Here is a 12,018-nt window from a genome sequence, read left to right on the forward strand (position 1 = left end):
ACCCTGGGCCCAGGCTTCCAGTGGGGAATGTGGCTGGACCAGTACCCGGACAGGAATAGGAAACCCCCAGGACCCTTCGGGCCTCTCCCCTGGGTCCCTCCCTCTCTCAGGACATCAAGGACAGGTCAGGGCTGACTAGAAAAGGTGTGCAGGGTCAAACAAGCTCTTACGGCCACAAAGCACGCCCCTCCTCACCCTCACCAGCTCTCCTGTCTGCTCAGAAATAAGAATTTGGAGTTGTAAGTCCTATAAAGAAAGCAATGTGACAGCGACTGGGACCCTGATGACCATATGCTGTGAGGGAGGGAAATGAGTCCCAGGCAGAGGAAACCATATGCAGAGACCCACATTAGAGGAGTAGAAAGAAGCTAGTGAAGAGAGGAGGTGGGTGGGCAACTAGGACGGGAGGACTTTGGACTGGGGAACGGCCAACCTGGTTTCTGTGCGTGCGGCTGCATTAGGGACTCCCTGGAGAGGGATCATGCGGCCTGCGGACACCAAGGAGACCGGCCCCCGCGGGCGCCTCCAAGTGTTGGATCAGTGAGATGCAACAATGGGACTACGCTACCGTTAGTAGGTCAGGACCCACTCTCCCGGCGTGGCGGGGACGCTCAGGACCAGGGCGCAGGACACGGGCTCTGCCGTTGGGCCGCGGACGGAGCGCTCCTTCGGGAGGTCGAACGGGTCGCAGCACCCGGGCTTGAGTGGAGGGCCAGGCAGGAGAAGCTGGGGTGGGGTTCCCCGGACGGGTACGCAGCAGGGATCGTTGGCTCGGAGTCGGAGGGGTCCGGACCAGACCCGCAGTGGTCTAGAACCGCGCCGGGCCGCTCCGCTTAGAGCCGCCAGGGGGCGCCGCGAGCCGCGCGGGGGCCGCCCCCCTCCCGAGGCGGGGCTGCGGCGGGCGGGTGCGCGCACGCGTCGTGTGTCACGGGGCGGGGCGGGGCGATCGCGGTGCTCCGGGCCTGGCGTCTTGGTTCCGCAGCCCCCGCCGCCTCCACTACCCCGGCGCGGCCCGGCCCGGCTCCATGTATCGTGCGCTCTACGCGTTCCGCTCGGCGGAGCCCAACGCGCTGGCGTTCGCTGCGGGCGAGACCTTCCTGGTGCTGGAGCGCAGCAGCGCGCACTGGTGGCTGGCGGCGCGGGCGCGCAGTGGCGAGACGGGCTACGTGCCGCCCGCCTACCTGCGCCGCCTGCAGGTGAGTGTTCCCCTCCCCGGCCCGGCCTCCGCGGTCCCTGAACTGGGCCCCATCACAGGCGCTCGGTACCGACTCCGGAACCCCAGGCCCGCCGGGACCTCCCGCAGATAGAGAGTTTGAGCACCTGACCCTGAGACCCCAGACTCAAAAGGACTGGGGCGCCAAGAGCCCGCACCCCCACAAAAGGCCAGGCCCTTGACAGCCAACTCTGAGGACTACGGACCTGCAAGCCTAACTCTGGGACTGAGACTCCTTGGGATCCCAGACCCATTGAGACCCAATATCTGAAGCCCCATCTGAGCAGAATTCAAGACTGAGTTCTGAGATTCCAGTACGGCCGAATTCTGATCAGTTCCCCAGATCCCTGAGACCGCAGACCCATAATCGGTCCTTTCCCTGGATCCCCTGGATCCCACACTCTTTCCTCCCACCCTCAGACCCGCACCTGGAGCCACTGCCTCCACCACCGAGACCCGGGCCACCCTGGACACCACCTGTTTCCCCAACCGTTGCCTATGGCCTCACTCCCCCACTGAGACCCTGGAGCCCCTGATGACCCACCAAACCTTAATACCCCAGTGTCTTTCGCTCTTCTGTACTCAGCCACCCCCTAAGCTCGTCTTCAGACCACCCCCAACCCTCTTGGAACCAAAGATCTCAGCCCCTGTTGGCACTCCCTGGCACTGCTCTCCCTGCCCCCCATCACAAGCCTCAGGCCCTGACTTTTCAGACTGATTTTCTCTGAAATTGAAAAGCTCCATTCCTCCTTGTCCGCAGCCTGGGGTGGGGGCCTCTCCGGTTGTGAGGAAGTGAGACCTCTTCATGGCTTCCCCTGGTCTGACTATGGCCCTGTTTCCTTCCAGAGGCTGCATCTCCAGTTCTGTTTCCCCAAGAATAGTCCTGCTGTGGGGGCTGGGGTGCCGTGTCTCCAGCTGGTCTATTCTGACCTCAGGGGAAAGGAGGGCCTGGAGCCTCCAGGCCTGGCCTATGCCAGACACCCCCGCCCCATCCTAGTCCCTAGTCTTTAGGAAACATCCTGTCCCAGCCCAGTTCAGGACAGAAATAACTGGATAAATTTGGAGATGTCGTCTGGTCTTACCAGAGGGGCTGGGCCCTAGACCTTGGACCCTCAGCTTGCTCCCATTTCGGAGTGCCTGGGGTGTGACTGGGGCCCTGGACACTAGGGCTGCTGGCTCTGGAGTATGCGTGTCAGACCCAGCTAGAGAGGGGTTGGGGGTTGGTTGGAAGCCTTTTCTTCAAGGGCCTGTGAGGATCCTTTCCAGGGCTAGTGGGGCTTGGTGCTTGGGGAGGGCGGCAAGGCTACCAACCCCTCGTAGTCTCTTTCTGTGTATCTCCCTGTCTCTGTCTCCCTAACTCTGTCTGCTATTCGGACTCTCTCCCTTTCTCTGTCTCCGGCTCTCAATTTCTTTCTGCGTTGTCTCCCTCTGCCTGTCTCTCCCTCTCCCTCCCTCCCCTCCTCCCTCCCTCTTTCCCCTTCTCTCTCTTTGTTGTTTTCTATGGATATGTGTTTCTTTTTCTGTCCCCCTTTCTGTCTGCTGTCTCCCTGCATTCTGGCATACCCCATGCTACCTGGAGGGCTTTGCCGACCTCTGTATCCATCTGTCTGTCCCCATCAGGGACGCTTCTTTGACCCCGCTTGGTGTGACGTCACCTCAGTTCTGAGACTTCCATGTAGCCTGATGGACCATCATGGACAGGGGAGGGATGGAGGTGGATGGTCCCACAGCTGCCACCCCCTACTCGTCACACCATGCCAGGCTGGCTGGTTGGTTAGACCCCTGAGTTGCTGGGTCTGGGAGCATGGAATCTGGGACAGGGGCCAGGCCCCTCTCTTATGTCCGTCCTTCGCCACAAATACAGAACTGCTGTTTCCCAGGGCAAGTCTGGAAGATTCCTGGAATAACTAGGGGGTATAAAGGCTAGAAGCAGGGGTGGAAAGAGGAGGTCCCTCAGGCCCATCCCTGGGGTCCGCAGAAGGCTCTGAGAGGACAGGGCTATTCTGGAGCGTGACCTTGGTTTGGAAAAGGATCAGCAGGATCCAGAGAGATTTGTTAAGGGTTCCAGACGCTAGAGGCTCCCTGCTTGGCATATCAGCCTGGGCTCTGAGCCAAGCCTGGGGATAGACTAGGTATGTCCTCCTGGTCTCAAGCTGGGGGTCCTTGGGCTGTGTTTTTAGTCTAGACCCCTGGTTTTCAGAGACAGCTGAGCGCCTCACTGTGGGGCCTGACTGGGGCCCCAGTATGTAAAGCAGCAGCATGGGGCCACCCCGTGCCCCAGCTCCCTGAGTGACACAGTTTGAGAACCTTACTTCTTATCATAGTTCAACTTTGTATGCTCATGTCGAGCATTCCAGGCTCTAGCTGTAACGGTCTCCTGTCTGCCCTGGGCTCCATCCTGGGCTGGGTCTGGGCTCACCCTCCCTAGGCCCCCAGGTCTAACTGCCCACTCTTGCCCCTGCTCAGGGCCTGGAGCAGGATGTCCTCCAAGCCATTGACCGGGCCATCGAGGCTGTGCACAACGCAGCCATGCGGGATGGTGGCAAGTACAGCCTGGAGCAGCGCGGAGTCCTTCAGTGAGTGTGGGGGAGGGGAGGAGGAGGGCACCCTCCACCTCCCTACCCCAGTGAGCAGTCGGGTGGGGGTCCTTCAGTGAGTACTGGGGATGCCTGGAAGGCAGAGTTGGGGGTAGGGCAGAGTGGGGTGGAGCATGAGGGAGGTGGGAGGAGCCTGGGCTGTGAGGGGCCCCGTCTGCATCCCACAAGGAGCATGTGAGGACTTCGGGAGTTTTAAGGTCACTCGCCCAGTAATCTCCCTGTCCCTCCATCAGGAAGCTGATCCACCACCGGAAGGAGACCCTGTCCCGCAGAGGCCCCTCAGCCTCCAGTCCCGCAGCCATGACCCCGTCCACCAGTGATCACCATTTGGACGCTGCTGCCTCCCGGCAGCCCAATGGGATGTGTCGAGCTGGGTTCGAGCGGCAGCACAGCCTGCCCAGTTCCGAGTATCTCGGAGCGGACGGAGGCCTCTACCAGGTATGTGGCGAGGATATGCAGGGGAAGGGGGGTGGGTGGAGCTTAAGGCTTGGTCCAGAGGCTCCGAGAGTCCACTCGGGTCAGTGGTGCAGAGCCGTAGCCCTGTCCATGCCGAGAGCCCAGTTCCCTAGCCAGGCGGTACCCCGGCTGGCAGCCTGTCCTCCCAGAGCCCACTTCTGTCCCCCCAGATCCCACCGCAGCCTCGCCGGGCAGCGCCCACCACGCCACCCCCGCCCGTGAAGCGCCGAGACCGGGAGGCCCTGATGGCCCCAGGAAGTGGTGAGGAGGCAGGGTTGGGGCAGTTGGGGGGGCACCCTGTGCTTGGAATGGTTGCTCTGCTTGTGTCAGGAAGTTAGGGGCTCTGGGCTTGGCAGGGCGGGTCTGGCAGAGAAACCAGGCCCTGTACTGGGAGGGGCGGGGCTCAGGGCCTGGAGGGGTAAGGGACCCAGGGGGCTGTCCCAGCACAGCATCCACTCTCTGCCCACAGGCGGCCGCAACACCACGCCCTCCGGGGGCAGTTCTGTGTCCAGCGGCTCCTCAGTCAGCAGCACCTCCCTTGACACGCTCTGTACCGGCTCTAGCTCGTCTGAGCTGGGCCCCAGCTGCTCACCCACGCCCCCACCTGTGCCCCGCCGAGGCACCCATACCACTGTGTCCCAAGCTCAGCCCCCTCCCTCCAAGGTGCCAGCCCCTGAGCCCCCGACAGAGGAGGTGGCGGTTGATACAGCCTCAGCCCCTGATGAGCTGGAGGCCCTGGGCGCACTGAGCCTGGGGACCACAGAGGAGAAGGTGGTGGCTGAGCCTGCCGTGCCCAGGACCATCGGGGCAGAGCTGATGGAGCTCGTGCGGAGAAACACCGGCCTGAGCCACGAGCTGTGCCGTGTGGCCATTGGCGTCGTGGTGGGTCACATCCAGGCCTCCGTACCGGCCAGCTCGCCTGTCATGGAGCAGGTCCTCCTCTCGCTGGTAGAGGGCAAGGTGAGGGTGGGCGGCAGGGCCAGGGGCCTCCCCATCCTTGGGCCGCCCTGCCTCCCCCCCCCCATCCCCACCCTCACACTTGTGTCCAGCCTTAACTTGACAGGCGTCTGCTGAGCTCTAGCTCAGCCTTCATTGTGCTGGGTGCTGGGGACATATGAGCCGATCCCCGGAGGAGAAAGGGAGGAAGAGAATTCCAGGCAGAGGCTTAGCCTGGGCAAGGGCCATAAGCAGGACCATGCTTGGCTCGCAGGAGGAAGTGGAACAAGGCCAGCATGGCTCTAACACGGGGAGTGGGGGAACGGGGTGTGGGAGGAGGTGAGACTCGGGGCAGGTGACAGATGAGACCAGATGTGAGTGGCCAAGAGTCTTCTCTGGCTGGTGGGGAAGAGTGGACAAAGGGCATGAGAGAGGGCCGTGCTTGCTGGCCTTGGCAGTGGAGAGGAGTGGGTGCTTCGAGAGCTGTGGCGGAGGCCTCGGGGCTGACTCAGGTGTGAGTCAGGTGCGTGGGCATTGTGGGGTGGGTGGGATCCTTTGCTGGGGTTGGGGCACTGGTCAGGAAGCAGGATTGGAGGGCAGTGAATCTTCTCCATATGGGGACCAGATGGGCCCAAGCTCCCTCCTTAGGGCCCCAGAACCCAGCAGCCGTGGTGGGGGGCGGGCGCGTGGAACAGCAGGTCAACGGGCTTGTCTGTGCTGCACGGCAGGTGCTTATCAGATGGCAGCTGCTTGGGAGACGGGAAGTGGGGAGATGACAAGGCCTGGTAGCGCGTTGTGTGGATTTGGAGGGTAGCATCTCAGTCACATTCAGGCGGTGACTGAGTCGGTGGCCTTCCTCATGGAAGATGTTTATACAGGGCTGGGATGAGAGGCGAGTTGTTGGAAGGCACCCCGCAGAATCTGGTCGCAGCATGTTATCAAGACTGGGGGCAGTGGGGTTACTTGCAGAGGGCGTGTAGAACTGGGCTGGTGCCCTTGGGGGTGTTGGTGTTGAGGTGTGGGCCGTGGGAGCAGGTCTTCAGTGGGAGCTCGAGACGGGGCAGAGGAGAGGAAGGAAGAGAACCAGGGGCTGGTCCCATCACAGGTTCTGGGAGGACACGAACTAGAGGCAGCTCTGAGAGGTGAGGCTGGGGACCCTTGCCTGTTGTTGGCCTGGAGCTCATGCCCGTGACATCCTCAGGGTCTGGGTTGACTTCCAAGCCTTGGGGGCTTCCTGGAGATGGGGATGGGCAAGGAGTGTGCTGAGCCATTCCTCCCCCTCTCCCGCCCCCCGCCCCCAGGACCTGAGCACGGCCCTGCCCTCAGGGCAGGTCTGCCATGACCAGCAGCGGCTGGAGGTGATCTTTGCAGACTTGGCTCGGCGGAAGGACGATGCCCAGCAGCGCAGCTGGGCCCTGTACGAGGACGAGGGCGTCATCCGCTGCTACCTGGAGGAGCTGCTGCATATTCTGGTGCGGGGTGGGGGCCCACAGGTGTCCCCCTCCCACATCGCCCCCCCCACCCCCGTTGCTCAGGAGTCTCCCCTGCGTGCACTCAGCTCACTCGTGTGTGGCCACGAGGCTCACACTGAGTGAGTCTGTCCCGCTTCCTCCTCCCCACAGACTGACGCAGACCCTGAAGTTTGCAAGAAAATGTGCAAGAGGAATGAGTTCGAGTCTGTCCTGGCCTTGGTGGCCTACTACCAGATGGTGTGTGTGAGGCAGAGGGGCGGGGGCGTGGAGGCGCCCGGGCAGAGGGGGGGTTCCGGGCTCTGAGCGCACAGGGTCTCCTGCCAGGAGCACCGGGCGTCGCTGCGGCTGCTGCTTCTCAAGTGCTTTGGCGCCATGTGCAACCTGGACGCGGCCATCATCTCCACGCTCGTGTCGTCCGTGCTGCCTGTGGAGCTGGCACGGGACATGCAGACAGACACGCAGGGTGAGGCGACGGGGAGCTTCCTGCCGCGTGGGGGGTTCCCACCCGCTGTAGGGGCTCTCACCGCCTGCCTTGCCCTCCAGATCACCAGAAGCTCTGCTACTCCGCCCTCATCCTGGCCATGGTCTTCTCCATGGGGGAGGCAGTGCCCTACGCACACTACGGTAAGCGGGCAGGCCGCCGACCGCTGGGAGCCCGGGGCCCCGGGGGACCCACCACCCACGGCTGACGGGGATAGGGCGTCCTCCCGGGGGGCTCACAGGAACCCAGGGGGCTGGGTGGCGTGCGGAGGCGGGGAGGCTCAGATTCTGTGCGCCCCCTCCCAGAGCACCTGGGCACGCCCTTCGCCCAGTTCCTGCTGAGCATCGTCGAGGACGGGCTGCCCCTGGACACCACAGAGCAGCTGCCGGATCTGTGCATGAACCTGCTCCTAGCTCTCAACTTGCACCTGCCAGGTGGGGGCGGGGCCGGCGGGAGGGGGCAGACGGGCGCGGGGGCGCTCCCTGCGCGGTGCCCGTGCGCTGGTCTACACCCGTGTCCTTCCTCAGCCCCTGACCAGAACGTCATCATGACGGCCCTGAGCAAACACTCCAACGTCAAGATCTTCTCCGAGAAGCTGCTGTTGCTCCTGAACAGAGGGGGTGAGGGCCCAGGAATCCGTGTGGTACCACTGCCCTGCCGTTTGACTCCGTGACCCCCATAACTCCCTGCGGTGCCCCCCGGGCTCCCCACAACGACCACCCTGACCCTTCCTCCCCCTGCCTCCCAGATGACCCCGTGCGCATCTTCAAACACGAGCCGCAGCCGCCACACTCCATCCTCAAGTTCCTGCAGGACGTGTTCGCCAGCCCCGCCACAGCCGCCATCTTCTACCACACGGACATGATGGCGCTCATCGACATCACCGTGCGTCACATCGCGGACCTGTCGCCTGGAGACAAGGTGGCGGCGGCGGGGGTGGGAGCTGCGTAGACACTGAAACAAACTGAAGGGGGGACAGGACACTGAACGGAGACTGAGGACAGGCTGCAGCTGGAGCCGGGCCAGTGTGGGGGGCCACTCAGAAACCATGGCAGGTGTGCCCAGACCCAGGCGGCCTGGACAGAGCCGGGGTGGAGGAAGCCGGGGGGTCAGGCAGGAGGAGGTGGCTTTTCCACAAGGCCTCAGAGGCTGCAGCAGGAGCTCGTGGTCTCAGAGGAGGGAGACCGACTGACACCGCAAAGGGAGCGTAGACTGTATGAGAGCCCAGGGGAGGCGGGAGGCCTGCAGGGAAGCAGCCGCGGCTGTCAGGGCCCAGGTGGGCGGTGAGAGGCCATGGCCGTGGGGGCGAGGGCAGGCTCGTGTATCAGAGGTGAGTCTCAGGGCTTGCCCTGGACTTCCGTCGAGCAACCAGGTGGATGAAGTGTGATTGCTGAGGTGGGGCAGCACTCTCGGGGAAGAAGACAGGGCTGTGTTCTGATGTGTCAAGACTGAGAAGATAGCGCTAGTCATCCAGGTCCAGAGCCCGTCGGGGAGCCGTGGAGCTGAGTTGGGACTGGGGTTGCCTGTGCACAGGTGTGACGGGAAGCCTGCTTCAGGGCCACACCGAGGGCGTGAGGTGGACAGGTCAGACGGGAAGCTCAGGCCTCGGCTCAGGGCACAGTGCGGACAAGTAGGGAGGAGCCCAGGGGGAGACCCAGAGAGCAGGAGCACAAAGCAGGATTTGGAGGAGGTGGGAGATGAGCTGTCCCCACGGTTAGGAGCCTGAGTAAGACAGAGGCTGCGAATTGGCTGTTGGAATTGCCCCCCTGAGTCCAGAGGTGACTGATAAGCAGTATCCGAGAAGTGGAGGGAAGAGGGTCTGAATGGAATGTGTAAGAGAGAATTTGAAGTTGGAGGGGAGTGAGAGGGATATTGGAAGCCATAAACGGAGACAACTGCTGTGAGTCTTTCTATGAAGGGAGCAGAAGAGCGGGGGGGGGGGGGCCCTGGAAGGAGATGTGGGGGTCAGGAAGTGTTTTATTTTTTTTTAATTTTTTAACATTTTTTTTAAAAGATTTTATTTATTTGACAGAGACAGATACACTGAGAGAGGGAACACAAGCAGGGGGAGTGGGAGAGGGAGAAGCAGACTCCCCACTAAGCAGGGAGCCAGATGCAGGGCTCGATCCCAGGACCCCGGGACCGTGACCTGAGCCGAAGGCAGACGCTTAACGACTGAGCCACCCAGGCGCCCCTCAGGAAATGTTTTAAAGGTAGATGGTGGTGTAGTCTCTGGGCCAGAGGGAATGATCCAGTAAGCATCAAGAAATGGCTGGCGTGTTCAGGAGAGTGGGCCGCTGCAGGAGTCAAGTAGATCAGGCAGTGGGGAAGGGACCAGACCTCTGGGGGGACCCCCCATCCACCAACAGGAGCCAGGGCAGCTCATTCTGGCGGGCACAGGTTCGATGCGCGTGCTGGGAGGGGAAGAGAGCTTTCTGAAAGATCGCGTGTTTTCTCCATGAAGCACAAGGCCAGCTGTCCAGGTACTTTAAATCTGGAAAACTGACAGAAGAAGGTGGGCAGTGGTCCTTAAGGGTGCGTGAATGTAGCAGAGAAAAGTGGTGGGAGTCCAGGGCAGTGCATGTCCATCTGAAGTTTGTGGTGGGGAAGGAGGTTCAGGCCTGTGCCTGGCCTTGAGGCTGTCCACTGCTTAGATGCTGGGAGCCGATTTGCAGGCGCTGAGATCTGACCAGGGTTGGGGGTTACAGGGTGACACTGCCTGAAGAAGGTATTGACTCCCCTAAGCACAAGTAGAGAGGGAGGGGAGGGGTGGTGACAGGGATGGTGAGGGGGCAGACAGAGGGAAAGTGCAGGGGTGCGGGTGGGTTAGTGGATTGGGTGTCTCAGTGAGGAAAAGGAGCAGCTGGGGTATCAGACTGGAGGGGCTGTTGAAGCTTTTTCGGCCGAAGTGCTGGGGTGGGGGATGTTGGCACTGGACTGAGGGCATATGTGGAAGGTAGGATGGCAGCCAGGGCCTCAGGGTGGGTATCAGAGAGGACACCTGTGCTTCTGGCCTGTGCGTTTAGATGGACAGCCATGCTCTTTCATACGGAAAAAAAAAACAAAACTGAGACAGTCTTCAGTTTTGAGAGGATGGGTAAGGTCAGGAGTTTGATGGTGGACATGTGTGGCAGGGGTCTCTTTGAGGTCTGCAGGAGATGAGAAGTGGGCAGTTGATATTCTCTTCTGGAGCTCACTGGAGAGGTCTAGGCCAGAGATGTGAGTGGGGGTCATTATTTGAAGCTGTGGGTGTGCGTGAGATCTTCAGGGTGGGAGGAGAGAGTGGGAAGCGGGGGGCCTCTGACCGGACAGCGGCCCCGGGAGGGCCCAGCAGTAAAGATGGGCAGAAGCTGGCCATTTCCCCTTGCCACCTGTCTGAGCCAGGACTCCTGTGGGCTGGCCACGTTCTGGGACTGTCTGTGTCTGGGATGATCCATTCATTTACTTACTCAGCGGCTCTCGAGGGACATTTCTGGGCCAAGCACATGGTGGGTGCTGGGGGTGCAGCCCTGATCTTCAGTGCTGTGAGCTGGTCCACGGCCCGGGGGCCCACGTGGCGGCCTGTTCCTGTCTGGTGGCAGTGGCGGTGCCTCCCTGGGGTCCCTGAGCTCAGCCCCTCCTCCCACAGCTGCGCGTGGAGTACCTCTCCCTGATGCACGCGGTGATCCGCTCCACACCCTACCTGCAGCACCGCCACCGGCTCCCCGACCTGCAAGCCACCCTGCGGCGCATCCTGACCGAGGAGGAAGCCTCGCCCCAGGGCCAGATGGACCGCATGATTGTCCGAGAGATGTGCAAGGAATTCCCCGTGCTGGGCGAGGAACCCAGCTAGCGCCTTCCTTCCCTCCCTTCCCCTCAGCCCTGGTCAGGGTGCAGGGGACGCGGAGGCTTGGCCCTCAGAATGTTTTGCACAGACGGTGTGGGGGAGGTGGTGGTGGAAGGGACCTGAGCAGGGCCCCCCCACACCTGAAGTAGAACCAGTGCGAGGGGCCAAGTGCAGGATTGGGGACCACGCTCTGGGAGCTCTGCTGGGGCAGAGGGCCTGTGTGAGCTGAAGCCCCTCCATCTCCCGGTAGGCCGCCTCTTCAGCATGCCCCCTCCCCTCAACACAGACGCGCACTCAGAGCCCTGCTGCTGCTCCGGGCTGGGCCAGAGCCCCATCCCTGTCTTGCCTAGTCTGGGTCCTGGGCCTCAGCAAGCCATGTCCTTGGGGTAAGGGGAGGCGCCTTCCGCCAGCTCTGTTCTTTGCCTTAGCTTCGAAGTAAGTGCTGCTCATGTGCTCCCCCCTCCCCGTGGGGGTTGCTTTCCCTTGCTCCCACCCCCAGAGATCTTGGCCAAGCTGCTGCTTTGAGAGCAGAATCTTAGAGACGGGCCATCTATTCTGGAGCTCCACAGAATAGGGTGATGGCACCGAGAAAGCCAATGACAGAGTCTATTTTCTCCGTAAAAACAGACTGAAAAGCCGTGTGTATTTTCCTGTGTCCTGCAGCTCACCTTCGGGAATAAATCACAGGCATCCAGAAACAGCTGTGTGATCAGCAACCCCGCACGATCCTGGGTTGGGGTGGGAGAGGATGGGCAGGGACGCTGGGGCCTCAGGACCTTGTCACTTGATTGCCCTGACCTCTCCAGCGTGAGGAGGGGATGGTCCCTCATAGGCCTGTCCATCAAGGTCCCTTGAGCCCTGTTTCAGCCTCTCTCCCCGAGTTCCCATTTCTCCGGGGCCGCAGCTAAGCCAGTGAGTGCCCCGCGGCCTGTTTTCAGGCGACCACCCTTGCAGACCTCCCTTCTCCCATGTTGAAACCCTGTCCTTCATAGCTGTTCTCAAATGAAGCAGGCCCCACCCCAGCCTCCCTGCACATG

At 61.9% G+C, this 12,018-nt stretch overlaps 1 protein-coding gene across 1 annotated transcript; it reads left to right on the forward strand.

The window, feature by feature from the left end:
* The first annotated feature begins 936 nt into the window (after positions 1–936).
* Positions 937–11,131, forward strand: NCKIPSD (NCK interacting protein with SH3 domain). The gene is made up of 13 exons (XM_045778699.2): positions 937–1,196; positions 3,680–3,789; positions 4,044–4,248; positions 4,437–4,527; positions 4,736–5,226; positions 6,504–6,674; positions 6,825–6,911; positions 6,999–7,137; positions 7,218–7,298; positions 7,461–7,589; positions 7,683–7,775; positions 7,904–8,076; positions 10,784–11,131. The coding sequence occupies exons 1-13, from the start codon at positions 1,026–1,028 to the stop codon at positions 10,985–10,987; spliced, it is 2,145 nt and encodes a 714-aa protein (XP_045634655.1). The 5' UTR covers positions 937–1,025; the 3' UTR covers positions 10,988–11,131.
* The last annotated feature ends 887 nt before the right edge of the window (positions 11,132–12,018 follow it).

Source organism: Ursus americanus, chromosome 14 (genome assembly GCF_024610735.1).
Source record: "Ursus americanus isolate L20-20 chromosome 14, mUrsAme1.1.p, whole genome shotgun sequence".
NCBI lineage: Eukaryota > Metazoa > Chordata > Mammalia > Carnivora > Ursidae > Ursus > Ursus americanus.